Source organism: Salvelinus fontinalis, chromosome 8, assembly GCF_029448725.1.
Source record: "Salvelinus fontinalis isolate EN_2023a chromosome 8, ASM2944872v1, whole genome shotgun sequence".
Classification (NCBI taxonomy): domain Eukaryota; kingdom Metazoa; phylum Chordata; class Actinopteri; order Salmoniformes; family Salmonidae; genus Salvelinus; species Salvelinus fontinalis.
The window spans coordinates 50,000,364-50,026,775 of NC_074672.1; the positions used below are offsets into that span (position 1 = coordinate 50,000,364).

The 26,412-nt window shown below is 47.2% G+C and overlaps 1 protein-coding gene across 3 annotated transcripts in view; it reads right to left on the bottom strand.

Annotated features, from left to right (window-relative positions):
- LOC129861376 (filamin-A-like) overlaps positions 1 to 26,412 on the bottom strand; it is a 92,138-nt gene that overhangs the window by 60,488 nt on the left and 5,238 nt on the right. For all 3 annotated transcript variants that reach the window (XM_055932762.1, XM_055932764.1, XM_055932763.1), the window contains exons 2-4: positions 15,644 to 16,116; positions 383 to 634; positions 137 to 234 (exon numbers count right to left, since the gene is read on the bottom strand). In XM_055932762.1, coding sequence (XP_055788737.1) covers positions 137 to 234; positions 383 to 634; positions 15,644 to 16,013 — 720 coding nt within the window. In that variant the 5' untranslated portion in view covers positions 16,014 to 16,116. The remainder of the gene's footprint in view (positions 1 to 136; positions 235 to 382; positions 635 to 15,643; positions 16,117 to 26,412) is intronic.

A 26,412-nucleotide genomic window follows, 5' to 3' on the forward strand; every position in this document is an offset into this window, starting at 1 on the left:
TGCACACAAATACTAGGCTAATGCCATGAAGCTGACTGTACTCAGTGTCACCTAGAGACAGCATCGCAGCTCTGTAATGATAATGGCGGTGATGGTAGCATGATTTCCAATATGACGGTTAGCGTAGCTAGCGTACCTGAGGGATACCCAGCCAGTCATCAGCCTGTTGCATGGCCTCACGGGCGTTGTCCACCGGTTTAGTCTGGTCCCACTGGTCCCAGTCAGGGCACAGGCCTATAACAACACGTTATTTACACTTAGAAAACACACAACTATTTCTAAAAAAGGACAATGCTAACTAAGGTCTTTGAAACAAGCCCCTTGTGACTACCCATCTACCACCGCTCTCACCCTACCCTCCGACCTTTAACCCCTAACCTACCTGGAGCACAGCTGTCGACCAGCGCCCCCAGTGCTCTGCCACTCTGCCAGTCTCTGCTGAAGTTGTGGATGGGGATCTCTGGGAGCTTGTTCTGGATCCATCCCAGAAGCCTCTGTTTCGGGGTCTTCTGCTGGCCGTCGCCCCCCTCCTCCTCCTCGTCCCACATGGGCATGGAGATGGAGTAGTGGAGGATCAGAGTCCACACCATGCCAAGGATCAGCTTCAGGTTACCATCCACTATGGCCTTGGAGTCTGGAGGAGAGACAGTAATATGAATATGCAGATCTAGGATAAGGGGGAGGAGAAGAGCTGTAGAGAGGGTGGGCTTGGATTAGGATTGGAGTAGAGCTGTAGAGAGGGTGGGCTTGGATTAGGATTGGAGCAGAGCTGTAGAGAGGGTGGGCTTGGATTAGGATTGGAGCAGAGCTGTAGAGAGGGTGGGCTTGGATTAGGATTGGAGCAGAGCTGTAGAGAGGGTGGGCTTGGATTAGGATTGGAGCAGAGCTGTAGAGAGGGTGGGCTTGGATTAGGATTGGAGCAGAGCTGTAGAGAGGGTGGGCTTGGATTAGGATTGGAGCAGAGCTGTAGAGAGGGTGGGCTTGGATTAGGATTGGAGCAGAGCTGTAGAGAGGGTGGGCTTGGATTAGGATTGGAGCAGAGCTGTAGAGAGGGTGGGCTTGGATTAGGATTGGAGCAGAGCTGTAGAGAGGGTGGGCTTGGATTAGGATTGGAGCAGAGCTGTAGAGAGGGTGGGGTTGGATTAGGATTGGAGCAGAGCTGTAGAGAGGGTGGGGTTGGATTAGGATTGGAGCAGAGCTGTAGAGAGGGTGGGGTTGGATTAGGATTGGAGCAGAGCTGTAGAGAGGGTGGGGTTGGATTAGGATTGGAGCAGAGCTGTAGAGGGTGGGGTTGAATTAGGATTGGAGTAGAGCTGTAGAGAGGGTGGGGTTGGATTAGGATTGGAGTAGAGCTGTAGAGAGGGTGGGGTTGGATTAGGATTGGAGTAGAGCTGTAGAGGGTGGGGTTGAATTAGGATTGGAGTAGAGCTGTAGAGGGTGGGGTTGGATTAGGATTGGAGTAGAGCTGTAGAGGGTGGGGTTGGATTAGGATTGGAGTAGAGCTGTAGAGGGTGGGGTTGTATTAGGATTGGAGTAGAGCTGTAGAGAGGGTGGGCTTGGATTAGGATTGGAGAAGAGCTGTAGAGAGGGTGGGGTTGGATTAGGATTGGAGTAGAGCTGTAGAGAGGGTGGGCTTGGATTAAGATTGCAGAAGAGTTGTAGAGGGTGGGGTTGGATTAGGATTGGAGTAGAGCTGTAGAGGGTGAGGTTGAATTAGAGTAGAGGGTGGGGTTGGATTAGAGTAGAGCTGTAGAGGGTGGGCTTGGATTGGAGTAGAGCTGTAGAGGGTGGGCTTGGATTAAGATTGGAGAAGAGCTGTAGAGGGTGGGCTTGGATTAAGATTGGAGAAGAGCTGTAGAGGGTGGGCTTGGATTAAGATTGGAGAAGAGCTGTAGAGGGTGGGCTTGGATTGGAGTAGAGCTGTAGAGAGGGTGGGGTTGGATTAGGATTGGAGAAGAGCTGTAGAGGGTGGGGTTGGATTGGGATTGGAGTAGAGCTGTAGAGGGTGGGGTTGGATTAGGATTGGAGTAGAGCTGTAGAGAGGGTGGGGTTGGATTAAGATTGGAGAAGAGCTGTAGAGAGGGTGGGCTTGGATTGGAATAGAGCTGTAGAGAGGGTGGGCTTGGATTAGGATTGGAGTAGCGCTGTAGAGGGTGGGGTTGGATTAGAGTAGAGCTGTAGAGAGGGGGGGTGTTGGATTAAGATTGGAGAAGAGCTGTAGAGGTTGGGGTTGGATTGGTGACTGGGAGATGAGAGATCAGTGCAAGAGTGATGCAACCACAGACCAGCCCACACATGTCTTCAGCACACAGGATTGGGGTAATTGCTCATCAGGTCCTAAGGGCGGTGTGATAAAAACAAGCCCCCAGGACGGGGAGAAGGCACAGCCTGAGTTCTAACTCGATAAAGATGTGTTGACACTCCTCACACGCTGGTGCTTGCTGGAGGAATGCTGAGGCAACACAATCCAGGAGACAAGAATCCTCCTTTTGTTGTGTCGGTGCGTGTCTGACAGAGAAAGCCATCAAACATGAGTGGAATCCTTTTACGGTTCTCAAAGGCTTACAATGTTGTTTTGAATATTGAGCAAAACAGTCGCTAAGATTATATTTGGTTGTTAAAAGGTGCAAAATAAAAAATTTGAATTCATCAATTGTTAGCTAGAATGCTTACGCTCATTGACATGGACTGGAAGCAAAGCTAGCCAAAGAGCCATTTTACTGGTTGAAGTAAGAGGTTTGAAGTACAATGCAGTTGATTTGCTAGTACGACACCAACATTAGATTAAGCAGGACATTCATACGAGCCTTACAACCCAAAAGGGTGAAATGCACAAATAAGCAACAAGTACATGGAAGCCATTTCTGCTGGAGGAATATGAGAAATTCTGAATAGCGTTCAGAGTATTCAGGGTCCGTTAGCTAGCCCCCCCCCACAGTCACGGTCCGTTAGCTAGCCCCCCCCACAGTCACGGTCCGTTAGCTAGCCCCCCCCACAGTCACGGTCCGTTAGCTAGCCCCCCCCAGTCACGGTCCGTTAGCTAGCCCCCCCCACAGTCACGGTCCGTTAGCTAGCCCCCCCCACAGTCACGGTCCGTTAGCTAGCCCCCCCCACAGTCACGGTCCGTTAGCTAGCCCCCCCCCCCAGTCACGGTCCGTTAGCTAGCCCCCCCCCCACAGTCACGGTCCGTTAGCTAGCCCCCCCCACACAGTCACGGTCCGTTAGCTAGCCCCCCCCCCCACAGTCACGGTCCGTTAGCTAGCCCCCCCCACAGTCACGGTCCGTTAGCTAGCCCCCCCCACAGTCACGGTCCGTTAGCTAGCCCCCCCCAGTCACGGTCCGTTAGCTAGCCCCCCCCCAGTCACGGTCCGTTAGCTAGCCCCCCCCCCCAGTCACGGTCCGTTAGCTAGCCCCCCCCCCCAGTCACGGTCCGTTAGCTAGCCCCCCCCCAGTCACGGTCCGTTAGCTAGCCCCCCTCCTTATTGACTGTCTGTTCAGTAACAGTGCGAGGATAAAAATCACTGGGGAAGCAACAAACAAAAAAAGCCATAGTAGAACCTGTGTTGTTTGGTCTATAACCTGTTAGTTCATATGCCTTGACGCCGTGATATAGAGGCCTAAAGGCAAGAGACAATAAGACAGTGGCAGAATAAATTCAACCACACCTGTGGTTCATCACAAAACCAAAGGAGCAACCTTGTCTAGTTAAGTCCATAAAGAATATTGCATGTAACAGTTATATGTCCTACAGCATGGTCAATCAGGGTAATGTTTCCCACATTTTCAGACTAACAAACTGTTGATTTATAACACCGGAGAGTTACAAAGAAAAACAGGAGCTGCCTTCACTACTCCAGCACCATCTCAACATCAAATCTCCTCTGCTTAGTCTAATACAGTGACAACTAAATGATATCAAAAACGATTATTTAGTCCAATCAACGTAAGGTAAATATCATGTGGCTATTCATGGTTCCGATTTCGGTGTGCGTGTTTGTGCAGGTAGAATAAACATGTTGACTCACCCTACTTGTAGAGAAATGCCAAAGCCATCCTCCTGTCCATGTTTTAGTTTTGTTGTCCTAGGCTACCTGGCTAAAATACTTGCTTGCTAAGCTTAATGCTGATTAGCCAGCTAGTTAACATTAGCATTCTACATATTTAACGTTCATCCTCTCAGGCAAGATGCACAAATTAATGGTTGGATCAGAATCGCCGTTATAGTCATTGGCCAGTACAGAGAATTAAGTAAAACCACAAGTCCAAATCCCTATCTTCATACAACAATTCAATGGCCTTTGGCTTTTGATGTGATAGGTGTGAAGCCAAATCGCAACTGGCTTCCCTTAACACTTTTGATTGCGCCAGGACCATTCACAGTGGAGTGAATGCAGATCGGCTATTATTGTATAAAGGAGGTAAATAACAATAGCAGGGCTACATACAGGGGGTACCGGTACAGAGTCAATGTGGAGGCTACATACAGGGGGTACCGGTACAGAGTCAATGTGGAGGCTACATACAGGGGGTACCGGTACAGAGTCAATGTGGAGGCTACATACAGGGGGTACCGGTACAGAGTCAATGTGGAGGCTATATACAGGGGGTACCGTACAGAGTCAATGTGGAGGCTACATACTGGGGGTACCGGTACAGAGTCAATGTGGAGGCTATATACAGGGGGTACCGGTACAGAGTCAATGTGGAGGCTATATACAGGGGGTACCGGTACAGAGTCAATGTGGAGGCTATATACAGGGGGTACCGGTACAGAGTCAATGTGGAGGCTACATACTGGGGGTACCGGTACAGAGTCAATGTGGAGGCTACATACTGGGGGTACCGGTACAGAGTCAATGTGGAGGCTACATACTCGGGGTACCGGTACAGAGTCAATGTGGGGGCTATATACAGGGTGTTGCGGTACAGAGTCAATGTGGAGGCTATATACAGGGGGTACCGGTACAGAGTCAATGTGGAGGCTATATACAGGGGGTACCGGTACAGAGTCAATGTGGAGGCTATATACAGGGGGTACCGGTACAGAGTCAATGTGGAGGCTATATACAGGGGGTATTGGTACAGAGTCAATGTGGAGGCTATATACAGGGTATTACGGTACAGAGTCAATGTGGAGGCTACATACAGGGGGTACCGGTACCGAGTCAATGTGGAGGCTATATACAGGGGGTACCGGTACAGAGTCAATGTGGAGGCTATATACAGGGGGTACCGGTACAGAGTCAATGTGGAGGCTATATACAGGGGGTACCGGTACAGAGTCAATGTGGGGGCTATATACAGGGGGTACCTGTACAGAGTCAATGTGGAGGCTATATACAGGGTGTTACGGTACAGAGTCAATGTGGAGGCTATATACAGGGGGGTACCAGTACAGAGTCAATGTGGAGGCTATATACAGGGTGTTACGGTACAGAGTCAATGTGGAGGCTATATACAGGGGGTACCGGTACAGAGTCAATGTGGAGGCTATATACAGGGGGTACCGGTACAGAGTCAATGTGGAGGCTATATACAGGGGGTACCGGTACAGAGTCAATGTGCGGGGGCACCGGTGTCGAGGTAATATGTAGATAGAGTTATTAAAGTGATTATGCATAGATGATAACAGAGTAGCAGCAGTATAGAGGGGGGGGGGGGGCAATGCAAATAGTCTGGGTAGCCCTTTGACTAGCTGTTCAGGAGTCTTATGGCTTGGGGAGGGTAGAAGCTGTTTAGAAGCCTCTTGGACCTAGACTTGGCACTCCGGTAGCAAAGAGAACAGTCTATGACTAGGGTGGCTGGAGTCTGACATATTAGTTTTATAATGCTTAAATTGTTACGAGTGTACTGATATACTGCAATTACGACACGTGACATCCCGGCAACTTTAAGAAAATAAAACACTGTATCGGAGTTGTCACGAGATTGCTATGCATATGCATGAGGCTACTAATATCTCCCTACTAATTAATACAGGCGGTAGACGGCAACAACCCTCATCGAATATTCAAAAAAGGATTACAATAATGACCTGTATCCACCAATCCAAAGAAAGGATAGGCGGGAGCTAGGAAGCCCGCCGTGCCGCTGTGTGTGTGTTAATCTTTGGTTAGCCTCCCCATTCACTGTCTGTTAGCGAGTTAGCCTCCCCATTCACTGTCTGTTAGCGAGTTAGCCTCCCCATTCACTGTCTGTTAGCGAGTTAGCCTCCCCATTCACTGTCTGTTAGCGAGTTAGCCTCCCCATTCACTGTCTGTTAGCGAGTTAGCCTCCCCATTCACTGTCTGTTAGCGAGTTAGCCTCCCCATTCACTGTCTGTTAGCGAGTTAGCCTCCCCATTCACTGTCTGTTAGCGAGTTAGCCTCCCCATTCACTGTCTGTTAGCGAGTTAGCCTCCCCATTCACTGTCTGTTAGCGAGTTAGCCTCCCCATTCACTGTCTGTTAGCGAGTTAGCCTCCCCATTCACTGTCTGTTAGCGAGTTAGCATTCCCCATTCACTGTCTGTTAGCGAGTTAGCATTCCCCATTCACTGTCTGTTAGCGAGTTAGCATTCCCCATTCACTGTCTGTTAGCGAGTTAGCATTCCCCATTCACTGTCTGTTAGCGAGTTATTCAAACTATCCTGAATTGTTGTACATCTATAGAAAATCAAGCGTCGTTTCCTTGTGAAAACGTCATGGGATGCATTTTGTACCGTTGTTTGGCCTCCAACAGTGTGGTTTTATTAATGTTCTAAAAACTGTGATAAAACACAGCCGAGTCATGACTGGGGAGGAGGAAAGGGAATGGGTGGGAGTCGCAGTGACCACAGCTCCCAGACAGAACACCCAGAGGAAATGACACACATTCCACACTGGCCTTATCACTGACACACACTTGTATAACTAACCATTTGGGGACACAATCTATTCCAATTTTTAAAAAAAATTCTAATTTTCCCTAACCTGAAAACAAACTCCTAATTCTAACCTTAACTCTAGAAATAGCATTTGAACCTTGTGGGGACAAACAAAATGTCCCCAGTTTGTCAAAAGTTTTGTTCCTGTAGTATTATTTTTGTTCAGTGTGAGCGTACATGAGTCAGAACCCAAACCTGACTAACAGTTGGCTAAACTCTTCTATCCTCGAACACGCAGGCCGCACCACAACAGCTAGCTACACTTCCTTTTCTGCTTCTTCCACTAAAAACTCTCCCTCCCTCCCTCGGAAAAGTTCCTTGTTTTTTGCCTTAAAAGGAAAGACCCAAACTGACTGCTATCCGCCCACCCATTCCTCTCCTCCCCCTCTCCTCTCCACCCATTCCTACCAGGGCTCACATTACAGACGGATGATGGAGGAGAGGAGAGTGGGAAGAATGGGGACGTTTTACAGGCTCAAAGAGCCTATCTCTGATTGGCTGAGAGAGAGAGAGAGGTCTGTGCTACATGGCTTCAGCCAATAAGATCCTAGCATTGGTCATGAAGTTGGAGTGTTCATTTTGGGGTCCCGGTCAATCTCTCCACTAAAGCTAGCAGGGTGCTACCAGAAGTAGCAGCACTGATTGGACTGGTCACCGCTCCAAGCGAACTACGACCCCGGCACAAAAAGTCATGTGGTCTTCTGGCCTAGCGCATGTCAACACACATGGGTTAGAGCTGTGTGTCTCACATAGAACCAATGGAAGACAAAAGGGAATGACATGTTCCTCAATGCCTCATGCTGTTTCGTAACAATGGGCTTGCTGGCACAGATTCCTCATGAGCTCCACTAGGTCTAACTACAGCTACACCCACCACAGATTCCTCATGAGCTCCACTAGGTCTAACTACAGCTACACCCACCACAGATTCCTCATGAGCTCCACTAGGTCTAACTACAGCTACACCCACCACAGATTCCTCATGAGCTCCACTAGGTCTAACTACAGCTACACCCACCACAGATTCCTCATGAGCTCCACTAGGTCTAACTACAGCTACACCCACCACAGATTCCTCATGAGCTCCACTAGGTCTAACTACAGCTACACCCACCACAGATTCCTCATGAGCTCCACTAGGTCTAACTACAGCTACACCCACCACAGATTCCTCATGAGCTCCACTAGGTCTAACTACAGCTACACCCACCACAGATTCCTCATGAGCTCCACTAGGTCTAACTACAGCTACACCCACCACAGATTCCTCATGAGCTCCACTAGGTCTAACTACAGCTACACCCACCACAGATTCCTCATGAGCTCCACTAGGTCTAACTACAGCTACACCCACCACAGATTCCTCATGAGCTCCACTAGGTCTAACTACAGCTACACCCACCACAGATTCCTCATGAGCTCCACTAGGTCTAACTACAGCTACACCCACCACAGATTCCTCATGAGCTCCACTAGGTCTAACTACAGCTACACCCACCACAGATTCCTCATGAGCTCCACTAGGTCTAACTACAGCTACACCCACCACAGATTCCTCATGAGCTCCACTAGGTCTAACTACAGCTACACCCACCACAGATTCCTCATGAGCTCCACTAGGTCTAACTACAGCTACACCCACCACAGAGCTCCAGCAGACAGGGCTGTTCAACGTTGGTCCTGGAGGGCTTCCAATCAGGGGCCTAATGCAGACCTGGGACACCAGGGGAGTGTAACTACCTACCAGAGCCACTCTGAGTTCACAAAATGTGGCTCACCTTTTAGCCAGGTACATTTCTATGGCAACGAATCCTTCAGAACTAACTTTCTCCGGGGGCAGGCAAACTCAGGGATAACTATTTATCCTGAATGAAGTGTCTAAGCTGCAAGTTGAGGACCAATGAAATCACCACACCGTGTGGGTGGACTATTTCAGATTGTCAATGATGTGTACGCTGAGGAACTTGAAGGTGTCCACCAGGCTAGTTTGTAGTCGGCCATCCAGGACCCGGAATTAAACAGCTCTGAGCTTAGAGGTTAGAGCTAAAAACCTAGGTTTAAACTGAAGACTGTTTTTACTGGTTGTGTGAACAGCAGCCATCTAGTGTCCTAGGCAGCCATGCCCTGATCATATCCAACATAGCTACTCATGACATTCAAGGCTGATCTGCAGACATTTAAACTACAGTGATGGCAAGAACATTTAAACTAAAATGAAAGCAGAGATTAAGATTATATTTAACTAGGCAAGTCCGTTAAGAACAAACTCTTATTTACAATGACGACCAACACCGGACGATGCTGGGCCAATTGTGCATCGCCCTATGGGACTCCCAATCACGGCCGGTTGTGATACAGTCTGGATTCGAACCAGGGTGTCTGCAGTGACGCCTCACACACTGAGATGCAGTGCCTTAGGGCTCCCGAGTGGCACTGCGCTCTAACACCGTAATTGACCAAAATGTCAGACAGCTTACAAAAAAGTCAATCGTTTCTCAACTGATGACTCGTGCCAACAGCACCGTGGCCATGCCCACAGACAGGAAGTTATGATAATGAGCAGAAAACAGGAAGAGCTCCATTTACTCCATTACTGAATGCTCCTCTCTGCTAGTGATGAAGGGGGGGGGGGGGGGGGGGGGGGCATTTCATATCAGGCATGTTTGACAATGTCGCAATCCTATTTGTGTGTCAGTTGGCTGTACCTAAAGTCCAGTGTCTGATTTTTTTTTTTTTTTTAAATAGAGACAAATTGTTTTCAGCACTTATTTCCATGACTGATCAAAACGTCTAGTTCTCATGGCTCTCTTGTCCCTCTGCAGACGACATGTGGTGAGCAATAGGTTAGGAACATCTAATCTCACTAAAACCACAGTTTCAGTGCTATCGTATTGCGAGGTCCCCGGCAATTCAATACATATCAGCACCTAAGCATGGTGATAATTTAGCATGGTGAGGTCCCTCAGTATGGGGATATCACATCGTGAGGTCCCTCAGTATGGGGATATCACATCGTGAGGTCCCTCAGTATGGTGATATCACATCGTGAGGTCCCTGGTAATTCCCAGCCCTACTCCCCTGTCCCCCCCCCCCCCCTCCGCCGGAACATTCTGTTGTCCTCCACTGTCCATAACAAGGTTTCTTCCTTCCAGGGAGTTGTTCCTCTACTTGGACCAGGTGAACACACACGAGAGAGAGGTCTCCACAGAACACACAAACAGAGACGATGGAGAGTAGAAGTGGCTTTGTCACAAAAGGGGAAGCTCCTTGTAGTGCGCTTTGACAGTCGCCGTACTCCCGTTGCCACGAACACTATAGCGTGCGGTATCGTCCCTTCCGTCGCCATGGGGGGGGGGGGGGGGGGTTGTGTAGGCGAGGAAGTTTGCTTGGTTCCTTGATCTGATCTATAGGCTATACATCCAACTAGCCCATTTTGCAATAAAAATGGAATCTCAGCGACTGTTTAAACAATAACCCAAACATTGTTAGAATCCCCCCCAAACATGAATTTTGTTTAGAAGTAATATTCGTGATTCTAGGCTGCTGGTTAAAAACAGGCTTTTTCTCCATGACTAAAACACGATGACCTATTTTTAGCTGATATGGGAGAATACATTAAAAGCAGCAAACTGGGATAACATTGTAGGTTAAGTAGAAAAACACTTCACAGTGCATTTCATTATAAATCCAATTATTTCACATGGCGATGTGGAACGCGAATCAAATTCAAAACTTCAAGATTGCTAAACCAAGACGGCATTAAATAAGCAACTTATTTTGTATTGATAACTAGCGACTGTTCAAACAAACATTGTAGCGTTATAGAATCGCCCCGTCATGTATTTAGTTTAGACGTGATACCGTTATTCTAGGTGTAAACAGGTTAGAGGCTATTGTGAAATGGTAGAAGCTACTGTAGCCAACTAGCTAAAAACTGCTTTTTTCTCCATGACCAAAACATGAAGTTCTATTTTTAGACGATATGGGAATGAATACACAAGCAACATATCAAACTAGAATAATGTTTTAAGTTACCAGCAAGGAGAACAACATTTGCCAGGGTATATATATTTATTTTTTATTATTTCACATGGAGATGTGGGAAGATGGCTAAAATGGCTAAAGCCAACAAGCCAGGTTGCCAGCTAGCTAATACTAGCGAGGGAAGGTGACTTACTTGTTTTGACAAAATGAAAATAAATACTTTGTTATCGCCCCCTTGTGAATGGAAGTGGGCCTAGCGAGGATATCATGTTAGCAAAAAAAATGTCCGCTAAAACACGTAGAGCAAAGGAGTGGAGCTTGTAGTAACCTTAACAACCTGACTTCTAAATGAAACGAACAGGTCCAATCTAAGACTCATCTCCAAGGTGGTTCTGAATGAAACGAACAGGTCCAATCTAATACTCATCTCCAAGGTGGTTCTGAATGAAGCGAACAGGTCCAATCTAAGACTCATCTCCAAGGTGGTTCTGAATGAAGCGAACAGGTCCAATCTAAGACTCGTCTCCAAGGTGGTTCTGTGCCTCTTAGGTGTCTAAGTACATTTGTGAGGAGAGGATCCTTAAAAATGTCATTTCCAATTATATGTTTTACAGATCAGCCTGTCCTGTACTGTTTAAATAGGCATTGTTCCTCATCACTGCCTCTCCTCACACACACGCACTGCTAGGCCAAGTGAAATATAACTGGGAGGGTGGAAAACACACCCCCTGACACCCCCGCACACACCCACATTCCTCTGGCTCAGAGAGAAGAGACATCAACTGACACACTGCTTTATGGAACATGGTGCATAAACTAGATCACACACCAACAGGTTTCAAGTGGTTTAGAGGTGCGTCACACAGCCAGCCAACTGATCGCTTGTTGTTCTAACAGAGACGTTCCGTTAGACCAACCGCCATCGGAGCGTCTCCCGGTTAGCCGCGGGGCCATCGGAGCGTCTCCCGGTTAGCCGCGGGGCCATCGGAGCGTCTCCCGGTTAGCCGCGGGGCCATCGGAGCGTCTCCCGGTTAGAGCGTCTCCCGGTTAGCCACGGGGCCATCGAAGCGTCTCCCGGTTAGAGCGTCTCCCGGTTAGCCGCGGGGCCGTCGGAGCGTCTCCCGGTTAGCCGCGGGGCCGTCGGAGCGTCTCCCGGTTAGCCGCGGGGCCGTCGGAGCGTTGGGAATGGAGAGTGGCTAGTCAGAAATACCATTTTTCATTAAGTTTGCCTTTATTTATGGAGTTAAATACACTACATGACCAAAAGTATGTGGACACCTGTCATATGGCGAAGCGTGATTCATCACTCCAGAGAACACGTTTCCACTGCTCAGGAGTCCAATGGCGGCGAGCTTCACACCACTCCAGCCGACGCTTGGCATTACGCATAGTGATCTTAGGCTTGTGTGCGGCTGCTTGGCCATGGAAACCCATTCTATGAAGCTCCCGAAAGAACAGTTTTTGTGCTGACTTTTCAGAGGCAGTTTGGAACTCAGTAGTCAGTGTTGCAACCGAGGACGACAGACGATTTGAGCGCTATGCGCTTCAGCACTCAGCTGTCCCGTTCTGTGAGCTTGTGGCCTACCACTTCACGGCTGATCCGTTGTTGCTCCTAGACATTTCCACTTCACAATAACAGCACTTGCTGTTGAACGGTGCAGCTCTAGCAGGGCAGAAATTTGACGAACGGACTTGTTGGAAAAGGTGGACTCCTATGACGGTGCCACGTTGAAAGTCACTGAGCTCTTCAGTACAGGCCATTCTACTGCCAATGTTTGTCTATGGAGATTGCAGGGCTGTGTGCTGGATTACATACCTGTCAGCAACTATTGTTCAAATAGCCAAATCCACTAATTTGAAGGGGTGTCCACAGTTTTGTATATATAGTGTGTTACCAGGCCAACTCATTGATCCTGCTGCTTTATATATCAAAACCCCAGCTACGATGTCAGGAAGAGATGGGACAGAGGAATGAGAGAGGGACAGAGAGAGTAGAGAGAAATAGAGTATAAAAGAGAGATGGTCGAGAGAAAGTATATAGACAAAAATTTCCAAAAGTATAATCTTGAATGCGAAAACCTGGAAAAACAAAATGTAATTTGGGAAAGAACATACTTTATAGGGCTCAACCTAATGATCATTTACATTACTTAGGCTATGGAAAAATCAGAAAGATAATATCTAAGACAGAAAGAGAGCACACTGCTGTACTCCCCGTTGGACCGCACATCAACGCCATCATTAAGTCTGCTGACAACACCACGGTTGTCGACCTGATAACCAACAACGGCGAGTCAGCCTATAAGGGAGGTGGTAAGTGAACTGGCATTGTGGTGTCAGGGAACATGCCCGATCCACATAAAACGGGACTGCAGTAGAGAGAGTCACGAAGGACTCTACTTCCTGGGGCGGCTGTAGATATTCAGCATACAGCTTCCTGGTCCTCTCCGAAGACTACCGCTGCGTCATCGAGAGAGTCCTGAACGCTTGCGTCACGGCCTGGTACGGGAATTGCTCCGTCCACAACCGCAAGGCCCTTCATCGGGTAGTGAAGACGGCCGAGAACATCCCTGGGACCGTGCTCCCACCCATCCTGGACACGGTGCCTGGGGAATGCCCGCAGCATCGTAAAGGACCCCACACACAAGCTGTTCACTCCCTTACCGTCTAATAGAAACGGTCTCGGAGCCTGTTGGTATCTACAAGCCATCAGATTGCTGAACACTTGAACTGACTGACAGCCACACGCATCACAACTACTGCGACCAGACTTACTACAACTCTCAGTTTGAGCCATTTACTTTATATTCCTATTCTTATCTTTTATTATGTCTTGTTGTTGTTGCATTGTCCAGATGGAACCTGCAAGAAAGCATTTGGTTGGACGAGGTTCTCCCGATGTATAGCATGTGCATCCCCTACATACAACTAATAAAACTTGAGAGAATGAGAAAGGGAGAGTTGGTTAGATGAAAGGGTGTGGTCCTTACGTGAAAGGAGGAAGTGAAACGAGGAGGGATGTCTCCACTCCTCTCATCTCTAGAATGGATCATGTGACTCAACAGGAGCCGTTAGAATAATGAGTCAAAGCTGTTGCGTTATGACAAGAACAGCCCTTATCCGTGGTATATTGGTCATATACCACAACCCCCCCCCTCCCCCCCCAGATGCCTTATTGCTGGTATAAACTGGCTACCAACCTAATTAGAACAGTACAAATAAATGCTTTGCCATACCCATTGTATATGGTCTGATATACCACGGCTGTCAGCCAATCAGCATTCAGGACTCAAACCACCAAGTTTATAAAAATAAATATCCTTTTTTTGTGTGGAATTTATTGTTGAACATAAGACTGTAAAAACCAGGAAATCAGCTCCAAGTGATTTTAATTTAAGAAATCTGTTCAAGTATTCCCACAGTTAGACATGATCTTATACAAATTTCAAGCAAGGTTTGAAATTATTACGTTTTAGGCAAAAATATCTGTTTGGGCTTCTTGTAGTCAATTTGCAGTTATGTTCCGGCCCCCGACCACCCGCCTAGTGCCTACTGTAGCATCTAGTCTACCGTCTAGGAACAACATTAGCTCAACCACAGGCACTGCAAACTGATCAAGGGACAGATACAATCTTCCACATCTTTACATGACTGCCATCTCCCAACCAGGGACTGGGCAGGACCGACCCTGCATAGCTTCAGAAGCAAACCATCAGTGGGATGCCAGGTGGTTTGCTGTTGGAATGAACGGAAAAAAACAAGCAACAGCAAGCCAGCGAAAGCAACGGCCAAGGGGGAACGCCACCCAACGGCCAAGGGGGAACGCCACCCAACGGCCAAGGGGGAACGCCACCCAACGGCCAAGGGGGAACGCCACCCAACGGCCAAGGGGGAACGCCACCCAACGGCCAAGGGGGAACGCCACCCAACGGCCAAGGGGGAACGCCACCCAACGGCCAAGGGGGAACGCAACCAAAGGGGGAACGCAACCAAAGGGGGAACGCAACCAAAGGGGGAACGCAACCAAAGGGGGAACGCAACCAAAGGGGGAACGCAACCAAAGGGGGAACGCAACCAAAGGGGGAACGCAACCAAAGAGGGAAGATTGATTGCAATATCATTGGAAATGTTTCAAAAAATAAATATTTTTAGCATTAATTTACAATATAATTATTTTCTTACACTTTCTTTTTGCTTTCTTTACCTTGGGTTTATATTACACTTTCAATATCATTCAATGTTCTGGACTTCAGTAGTGATATTAATGGCACAAAAGTAACTCCATACTGTTCAATGGTCATAGGGTCTTACAGGAGGCACATTTAGGTATAAAAGGAGCTTTAAAAAATAGAAAGTCACCATTGCATCATGGTTCTCAAAAATGGTTTGTGATACAGATGTAAAATGCATATCACACATCATTCCTCCCAATTAAGTGTCTATAAGAATTGCCAGAACAATCTGATACCAAAAATATGTTCGGATCAAACCCAGCTTGATGTTAATACCTTGGCCAATATATTAGCCTACTATAGCCTAATTGTAGTAACTTTTTGACCCGTCTATGGACACCAGCTTGATGTAAAGTAGACCACAGTATGTCTATCTATAGTAGGCTAACTATGGAGCGTTATTATAGTCTATAGTAGCTTCACGGTTCCACCCACCTACATGGTAGGGTAGACTACACTTGAATTAAGTCATCCACCTATGGACACCAGCATGATATAACGTTACCGTAGTACTTTCTGACCCACCTATGGACACCAGCTTGATGTTCTCCTTGTCTAGGAACTCGAGCGCCACCGAGACGTTCTCGAGCTGCATCTGTCGGAAAGTGGGCCGCTGGTTGTATTTCCTGAACATCTTCTTCTGGCTCAACACCTCCAGGAGTCCGATGAGCCGCAGCCCGTCGCCCAGGTCCGTCTGGAGATTGGCGATTCGTTTGTTGACGCATTTCAGATGCTCGTTACACCAGCGGGTGAACGTGTTCTGTTGGATCTTCTTCCACGGCGCGTCCTCAGCAAGGTCCTTCTCTGTAGCAGGCATGTCTGCGTCTTTGTCCGGGGAAAGGGCGTTGAATGCAGGCTGGGCCGACTGGTGTTGGCGGAGGTGGGAACCACTCATTTTTATGCCGTCGGGTCTCTCTCCGTTCACTGGCTGGGGTTTAGAGGTGGAGTCTGTTGGACGACCGCTCCCTCTCTCTCTCTCTCGCTGCTTAAGTTTGTGGCTGTGGGATAAAAGAAAGAAAGGGAAGAATGAGAACTAGTGAAAAGAATGGATCGCCTGGAGTTGTGTATTTGTAGAGTTTTATAAGAACAGAAAACTCCATGAGAGTTAAGTTTGTCCCGCTGGTGACGCCTCTGTAAACTATACAGAGAATTGGGGTAGAAAAGCTCCAATTCCCTTCATTCGCACATTACTGTAATTATAAGGTTAGGCCTGTACTCATGTTACCAGAAGTATAGCCTATCACAAAACAAGATCATTTAACCAGCTTCCTAAATATTCTGAAAATAAATGCAGATTTCCCACTTCATGCAGACAGATCAAGTTAACATGGGATGGGCGTGTATGGTATGACTGACTAGACACTCCCGAACCAAGAGGTTGTAATGAACTGGAACACCAGGGCTATTCTATCCTGCGGGATCAATGAGTCTGTAAACAACCACAAATTACTGTTGATCTTCTGCTTTAATAAACATGATATATGTATGTATATATATATATAATGTATGCGTGTATATATGTATATATATGTATGTATAAATATATATGTATGTATGTGTATATATATATATATATATGTATGTATGTGCATATATATATGTATGTATATATATAAATATCTATGTATGTATGTGTATATATATATATAATGTATGCGTGTATATATGTATATATATGTATGTATAAATATATATGTATGTATGTGTATATATATATATATATATGTATGTATGTGTATATATATATGTATGTATATATATAAATATCTATGTATGTATGTGTATATATATATATATATATATAATCTATGCGTGTATATATGTATATATATATATATATATATATATAAATATATATGTATGTATGTGTATATATATATGTATGTATGTGTATATATATATATGTATGTATGTGTGTATATATATATATGTATGTATGTGTGTATATATATATATATATATATATGTATGTATGTGTATATATACATACATACATATATCATGTTTAGCTTAAATTATGAAAAATTATGTGGATATATTGAAGCAACATCTCAAGACATCAGTCAGGAAGTTAAAGCTTAGTCGCAGATGGGTCTTCCAAATGGACAATGACCCCAAGCATACTTCCAAAGTTGTGACAAAATGGCTTAAGGACAACAAAATCTAGGTATTGGAGTGGCCATCACAAAGCCCTGACCTCAATCCTTTAGAAAATTTGTGGGCAGAACTTAAAAAGTGTGTGCGAGCAAGGAGGCCTACAAACTGGACTCAGTTACACCAGCTCAGTCAGGAGGAATGGGACAAAATTCACCCATCTTATCGTGGCAAGTTTGTGGAAGGCTACCCGAAACGTTTGACCCAAGTTAAACAATTTAAAGGCGATGCTACCAAATACTAATTGAGTGTATGTAAACTTCTGACCCACTTGGAAAGAAATTAAAGCTTAAATAAATCATTCTCTCTAATATTATTCTGACATTTCACATTCTTAAAATAAAGTGGTGATCCTAACTGATCTAAGACAGGGCATTTTTACTAGGATTAAATGTCAGGAATTGTGAAAAACTGAGTTTAAATGTATTTGGCTAAGGTGTATGTAAACTTCTGATTTCAACTGTATGTAAGTGTGTGTGTTTTTGGTTGTTCAGTCAATTAGACCAGGGTTTCCCAAACTCGATCCTAAACCCACCCGCTGCACGTTTTGGTTTTTGCCCTAGCACTACACAGCTGATTCAAATAATGAAAGCTTGAGTTATTTTAATCAGCTGTGTAGGGCTAGGGCACAAACCAGAAGGTGCATCTAGGATCAGGGGAGAGGCCCCGGGACCGAGTTTGGGAAACCCTGAATTAGACCAAGCTCATTTCAAGCTTATCTTTAAAAAAATTAAATAACCATTTAAAATATATATTTATATATACACACTACCGTTCAAACGTTTGGGATCACTTAGAAATGCCTTTATTTTTTTAAAGAAAATCTTTCTTTTTTTTGTCCATTTAAATACAATCAAATTGATCAGAAATAGACATTGTTAATGTTGTAAATGACTATTGTAGCTGGAAACGGATTATTTTTAATGGAATATCTACATAGGCGTACAGAGGCCCATCATTACATTGTTAATGTTGTAAATGACTATTGTAGCTGGAAACGGATTATTTTTAATGGAATATCTACATAGGCGTACAGAGGCCCATTATCAGTAACCATCCCTCCTGTGTTCCAATGGCACGTTGTGTTAGCTAATCCAAGTTTATCATTTTAAAGGGCTAATTGATCATTAGAAAACCCTTTTGCAGTTATGTTAGCACAGCTGAAAACTGTTGTTCTGATTAAAGAAGCAATAAAACTGGCCTTCTTTAGACTAGTTGAGTATCTGGAGCATCAGCATTTGTGGGTTCGATTACAGGCTCAAAATGGCCAGAAACAAAGAACTTTCTTCTGAAACTCGTCAGTCTATTCTTGTTCTGAGAAATGAAGGCTATTCCATGCGAGAAATTGCCAAGAAACTGAAGATCTCGTACAACGCTGTGTACTATTCCCTTCACAGAACAGTGCAAACTGGCTCACACCAGAATAGAAAGAGGAGTGGGAGGCCCCGGTGCACAACTGAGCAAGAGGACAAGTACATTAGAGTGTCTAGTTTGAGAAACAGACGCCTCACAAGTCCTCAACTGGCAGCTTCATTAAATAGTACCCGCAAAACACCAGTCTCAACGTCAACAGTGAAGAGGCGACTGTGTACTACTACTCGCTTCACAGGACAGAGCAAACTGGCTTGCACTACCCCTATGGACCCTGGTCTAAAGTAGTGCCCTACCCCTATGGACCCTGGTCTAAAGTAGTGCACTACCCCTATGGACCCTGGTCTGAAGTAGTGCACTACCCCTATGGACCCTGGTCTAAAGTAGTGCACTACCCTATGGGCCCTGGTCACTACCCCTATGGGCCCTGGTCTAAAGTAGTGCACTACCCCTATGGGTCCGTGTCTAAAGTAGTGCACTACCCCTATGGACCCTGGTCTAAAGTAGTACACTACCCTATGGGCCCTGGTCTAAAGTAGTGCACTACCCCTATGGGCCCTGGTATAAAGTAGTGCACTACCCCTATGGACCCTGGTCTAAAGTAGTGCACTACCCCTATGGGCCCTGGTCTAAAGTAGTGCACTACCCCTATGGACCCTGGTCTAAAGTAGTACACTACCCTATGGGCCCTGGTCTAAAGTAGTGCACTACCCCTATGGACCCTGGTCTAAAGTAGTGCACTACCCCTATGGGCCCTGGTATAAAGTAGTGCACTACCCCTATGGACCCTGGTCTAAAGTAGTGCACTACCTTATGGGTCCTGGTCTATAGTAGTGCACTACACTATGGACCCTGGTCTGAAGTAGTACACTACCCCTATGGACCCTGGTCTAAAGTAGTGCACTACCCTATGGACCCTGGTCTAAAGTAGTGCACTACCCCTATGGACCCTGGTCAAAAGTAGTGCACTACCCCTATGGACCCTGGTCTAAAGTAGTACACTACCCCTATGGGCCCTGATCTAAAGTAGTACACTACCCTATGGACCCTGGTCTAAAGTAGTACACTACCATATGGACCCTGGTCTAAAGTAGTGCACTACCCCTATGGACCCTGGTCTAAAGTAGTGCACTACCCCTATGGACCCTGGTCTAAAGTAGTACACTACCCTATGGACCCTGGTCTAAAGTAGTGCACTACCCCTATGGGCCCTGGTATAAAGTAGTGCACTACCCCTATGGACCCTGGTCTAAAGTAGTGCACTACCCCTATGGGCCCTGGTCTAAAGTAGTGCACTACCCCTATGGACCCTGGTCTAAAGTAGTACACTACCCTATGGGCCCTGGTCTAAAGTAGTGCACTACCCCTATGGACCCTGGTCTAAAGTAGTGCACTACCCCTATGGGCCCTGGTATAAAGTAGTGCACTACCCCTATGGACCCTGGTCTAAAGTAGTACACTACCCTATGGGCCCTGGTCTAAAGTAGTGCACCACTACCCCTATGGGCCCTGGTCTAAAGTAGTGCACTACCCCTATGGACCCTGGTCTAAAGTAGTGCACTACCCCTATGGGCCCTGGTCTAAAGTAGTGCACTACCCCTATGGACCCTGGTCTAAAGTAGTGCACTACCCTATGGGCCCTGGTCTAAAGTAGTGCACTACCCCTATGGACCCTGGTCTAAAGTAGTGCACTACCCTATGGGCCCTGGTCTAAAGTAGTGCACTACCCCTATGGACCCTGGTCTAAAGTAGTACACTACCCTATGGACCCTGGTGCACTATATATAGAATAGGTTGCCATTTGGGACACATCTCCTGTCACCACAATATGAATCACAGTATCATCCACAACAAGAAGACCAGACAGACCCTCTCCTCTAGAGTTGTCTCTCTCCTACTGCAGACTGGATACCCTCTCCTCTAGAGTTGTCTCTCTCCTACTGCAGACTGACTACCCTCTCCTCTAGAGCTGTCTCTCTCCTACTGCAGACTGTCTACCCTCTCCTCTAGAGTTGTCTCTCTCCTACTGCAGACTGACTACCCTCTCCTCTAGAGCTGTCTCTCTCCTACTGCAGACTGGATACCCTCTCCTCTAGAGTTGTCTCTCTCCTACTGCAGACTGTCTACCCTCTCCTCTAGAGCTGTCTCTCTCCTACTGCAGACTGGCTACCCTCTCCTCTAGAGTTGTCTCTCTCCTACTGCAGACTGTCTACCCTCTCCTCTAGAGTTGTCTCCTACTGCAGACTGTCTACCCTCTCCTCTAGAGCTGTCTCTTTCCTACTGCAGACTGGATACCCTCTCCTCTAGAGTTGTCTCTCTCCTACTGCAGACTGTCTACCCTCTCCTCTAGAGTTGTCTCTCTCCTACTGCAGACTGACTACCCTCTCCTCTAGAGCTGTCTCTCTCCTACTGCAGACTGTCTACCCTCTCCTCTAGAGTTGTCTCTCTCCTACTGCAGACTGACTACCCTCTCCTCTAGAGTTGTCTCCTACTGCAGACTGACTACCCTCTCCTCTAGAGTTGTCTCTCTCCTACTGCAGACTGTCTACCCTCTCCTCTAGAGTTGTCTCCTACTGCTGACTGTCTACCCTCTCCTCTAGAGTTGTCTCCTACTGCTGACTGACTACCCTCTCCTCTAGAGCTGTCTCTCTCCTACTGCAGACTGTCTACCCTCTCCTCTAGAGCTGTCTCTCTCCTACTGCAGACTGGCTACCCTCTCCTCTAGAGTTGTCTCCTACTGCAGACTGTCTACCCTCTCCTCTAGAGTTGTATCTCTCCTACTGCAGACTGTCTACCCTCTCCTCTAGAGTTGTCTCTCTCCTACTGCAGACTGACTACCCTCTCCTCTAGAGTTGTCTCTCTCCTACTGCAGACTGGCTACCCTCTCCTCTAGAGTTGTCTCCTACTGCAGACTGTCTACCCTCTCCTCTAGAGCTGTCTCTCTCCTACTGCAGACTGTCTACCCTCTCCTCTAGAGCTGTCTCTCTCCTACTGCAGACTGTCTACCCTCTCCTCTAGAGCTGTCTCTCTCCTACTGCAGACTGACTACCCTCTCCTCTAGAGCTGTCTCTCTCCTACTGCTGACTGGATACCCTCTCCTCTAGAGTTGTCTCCTACTGCAGACTGTCTACCCTCTCCTCTAGAGCTGTCTCTCTCCTACTGCAGACTGTCTACCCTCTCCTCTAGAGCTGTCTCTCTCCTACTGCAGACTGTCTACCCTCTCCTCTAGAGTTGTCTCTCTCCTACTGCAGACTGGCTACCCTCTCCTCTAGAGTTGTCTCTCTCCTACTGCTGACTGACTACCCTCTCTTCTAGAGTTGTATCTCTCCTACTGCAGACTGACTACCCTCTCCTCTAGAGCTGTCTCTCTCCTACTGCAGACTGTCTACCCTCTCCTCTAGAGTTGTCTCCTACTGCAGACTGTCTACCCTCTCCTCTAGAGTTGTCTCTCTCCTACTGCAGACTGTCTACCCTCTCCTCTAGAGCTGTCTCTCTCCTACTGCAGACTGGCTATCCTCTCCTCTAGAGTTGTCTCTCTCCTACTGCAGACTGTCTACCCTCTCCTCTAGAGTTGTCTCCTACTGCAGACTGTCTACCCTCTCCTCTAGAGCTGTCTCTCTCCTACTGCAGACTGGCTATCCTCTCCTCTAGAGTTGTCTCTCTCCTACTGCAGACTGTCTACCCTCTCCTCTAGAGTTTTCTCCTACTGCAGACTGGCTACCCTCTCCTCTAGAGCTGTCTCTCTCCTACTGCAGACTGTCTACCCTCTCCTCTAGAGTTGTCTCCTACTGCAGACTGACTACCCTCTCCTCTAGAGCTGTCTCTCTCCTACTGCAGACTGACTACCCTCTCCTCTAGAGTTGTCTCTCTCCTACTGCAGACTGTCTACCCTCTCCTCTAGAGTTGTCTCTCTCCTACTGCAGACTGTCTACCCTCTCCTCTAGAGTTGTCTCCTACTGCAGACTGTCTACCCTCTCCTCTAGAGTTGTCTCCTACTGCAGACTGTCTACCCTCTCCTCTAGAGTTGTCTCTCTCCTACTGCAGACTGGATACCCTCTCCTCTAGAGTTGTCTCTCTCCTACTGCAGACTGACTACCCTCTCCTCTAGAGTTGTCTCTCTCCTACTGCAGACTGACTACCCTCTCCTCTAGAGTTGTCTCTCTCCTACTGCAGACTGTCTACCCTCTCCTCTAGAGTTGTCTCTCTCCTACTGCAGACTGTCTACCCTCTCCTCTAGAGTTGTCTCCTACTGCAGACTGTCTACCCTCTCCTCTAGAGTTGTCTCCTACTGCAGACTGTCTACCCTCTCCTCTAGAGCTGTCTCTCTCCTACTGCAGACGGACTACCCTCTCCTCTAGAGCTGTCTCCTACTGCAGACTGTCTGCCCTCTCCTCTAGAGTTGTCTCTCTCCTACTGCAGACTGTCTACCCTCTCCTCTAGAGTTGTCTCCTACTGCAGACTGTCTACCCTCTCCTCTAGAGTTGTCTCCTACTGCAGACTGTCTACCCTCTCCTCTAGAGCTGTCTCTCTCCTACTGCAGACGGACTACCCTCTCCTCTAGAGCTGTCTCCTACTGCAGACTGTCTGCCCTCTCCTCTAGAGTTGTCTCTCTCCTACTGCAGACTGACTACCCTCTCCTCTAGAGCTGTCTCTCTCCTACTGCAGACTGACTACCCTCTCCTCTAGAGTTGTCTCTCTCCTACTGCAGACTGACTACCCTCTCCTCTAGAGTTGTCTCTCTCCTACTGCAGACTGTCTACCCTCTCCTCTAGAGTTGTCTCTCTCCTACTGCAGACTGTCTACCCTCTCCTCTAGAGTTGTCTCTCTCCTACTGCAGACTGTCTACCCTCTCCTCTAGAGTTGTCTCCTACTGCAGACTGTCTACCCTCTCCTCTAGAGCTGTCTCTCTCCTATTGCAGACGGACTACCCTCTCCTCTAGAGCTGTCTCCTACTGCAGACTGTCTACCCTCTCCTCTAGAGTTGTCTCCTACTGCAGACTGTCTACCCTCTCCTCTAGAGTTGTCTCCTACTGCAGACTGTCTGGCCTCAGAGCTTAGAAACAGATGGAGACACACACATAGGACATACATTCGCTTGCTTAGCGAATACCACTTCCTAACGATTTGGCCCATACATGGCGCGAACTTGGGACCTCTGCCTCGCAAACACACATAACCGACCTCTTCAAGCATCTTATCCGAACACGCCATCTCAGAATCTAGCTAATGAGCACGCCATCTCAGAATCTAGCCAATGAACACGCCATCTCAGAATCTAGCCAATGAACACGCCATCTCAGAATCTAGCCAATGAACACGCCATCTCAGAATCTAGCCAATGAGCACGCCATCTCAGAATCTAGCCAATGAGCACGCCATCTCAGAATCTAGCCAATGAACACGCCATCTCAGAATCTAGCCAATGAACACGCCATCTCAGAATCTAGCCAATGAACACGCCATCTCAGAATCTAGCCAATGAACACGCCATCTCAGAATCTAGCCAATGAACACGCCATCTCAGAATCAGGCTAATGAGGCGACGCAAGCAGGACACTACAGGCTGAGGAGTAAGCTTTACTCATCCCCATGTGCTACACACGCCCCACACACACTCAAACAAACACACACGCCCCGCGTACACAAACAAACACACACGCCCCGCGTACACAAACAAACACACACGTCCCACACACACTCAAACAAACACACACGCCCCGCGTACACATCACTCAAGTCTCCTCTGTTACACATTCAGACCCATTCAGACCCATTCAGACCCATTCAGATAAACAGTAAATGTAGTGTGCAAACAGATATGATTGTATGTCAAGTAGGGGAATGGGATCATGTCAACCGTTCACCTCCCTGAATACAAGCCAGGTGTATTCACTCAGTGATGTAATCAGCGACACTAGTGAAATGACAGACAATGATCCGACACTCAGAATTACCTTCACCTGTTATTCACCTGAACATAAACATGGGTAGAGGAACAGCAGAAATTAGAGAGAGAGAGAGAGAGAGAGAGAGAGAGAGAGAGAGAGAGAGAGAGAGAGAGAGAGAGAGAGAGAGAGAGAGAGAGAGAGAGAGAGAGAGAGAGAGAGAGAGAGAGAGAGAGAGAGAAGAGAGAGAGAGAGAGAGAGAGAGAGAGAGAGAGAGAGAGAGAAATCAATCAGTGGATGGGGAGAGAGGGGTATTAAGGGATAGGAAATGGGATTGATAGAGAGGTATGGAAGGATTGATAGAGGAATGGAGGGATTGATAGAGGGATGGAGGGAGGTATAGAAGCATTGAAAGAGGGATAGAAGAATTGCAAGAGGGATAAAGAGAGAGAGAGAGTACTGGTTAGAGACAGACAGTCTTTGCCTAAATAAGGAGTTCAGTGCCAGAAGCGGTAACATGGAAACACGCCAGGAGGAATGTTTTCTCTCTGAGTCTCTGCCTGGTCATTGGGAATCTGAGGAATGCTCCATCACACACATAACCACGACCCCCAATAAACACAACCGTTTATCTAACACACAGTCATACACTCCCACAACAATGCCTATGTGGTACTGTATATGACTGAACAGTTAGCAGGCAGTCTAACAGTCGATTCACTAACAGGGACTGCTGTAGAAATGTTTGCTTGGGACTGGGGAGAGAGAGACTGATCTGTGTTCTTCTGGCTTTGTCTAGAGGAAGTATTACACACATACCCAATATCTCTCTCCCACAGCCCTGGCATTGGGAGAGTATTACTCTACCAACTTAGCCACTCGGGAACCCTCCCTTCCTCTTCTCTTCTCTCTCCTCTCCTCTCTCCTCCTCTCCTCTCCTCTCCTCTCCTCTCCTCTCCTCTCCTCTCCTCTCCTCTCCCTACCCCTCCTCTCCTCTCCTCTCCTCTCCTCTCCTCTCCTCTCCTCTCCTCTCCTCTCCTCTCCCTACCCCTCCTCTCCTCTCCTCTCCTCCTCTCCCCTCCCCTCCCCACATCATGTGACTGACCACACCCTAACAGCAGCGAGGAGCGGAAGTGAACTATGAACAAGCTTCATTCGAGGTGTTAACCAGTCACTAACCACACACACGCAGCTCGTGTAAAATAGAGTGAGGTTCACAGATTACAGCAAAATGTGTCCTTTTCCGCCATCGCCTCAGTGTGTGTGTGTGTGTGTGTGTGTCTGTGTCTGTGTGTGTGTGTGTGTGTGTGTGTGTGTGTGTGTGTGTGTGTGTGTGTGTGTGTGTGTGTGTGTGTGTGTGTGTGTGTGTGTGTGTGTGTGTGTGTGTGTGTGTGTGTGTGTGTCTGTGTGTGTGTGTGTGTGTGTGTGTGCGTGCGGGCGTGCGTGTCTATGCTAACCCGTTTCTAACCAGATGATGTGCCAGTCACTGTAGGTAGAGGGGAGCATGCAGCCCTCTACATCCCCGGATAGGGCAGGGTGGCAGGGATGCTATAGTTCTTGTTACATGTATATTTTTCATAATAATGTAGGAGGTGGATCAGCCTCAATACTGCAGATAGATTGTAGCTTCCATCAATGTAATTGTAATTGTCGTCCAATCCCCAATAAATTTTTAGGTAAACATATATATATATACACATATATACATAAGTACATGTATATATATATATATATATACATCTTTTATAGGTATATTTAAGCAATAAGGCAAAAGGAGATGTGGTATATGGCCAATATACCACGGCTAAGGGCCGTTCTGATACACCAGCATCGGGGAGTGCCTGGATACAGTATTTAGCCGTGCTATATTGGCCATCTACCACC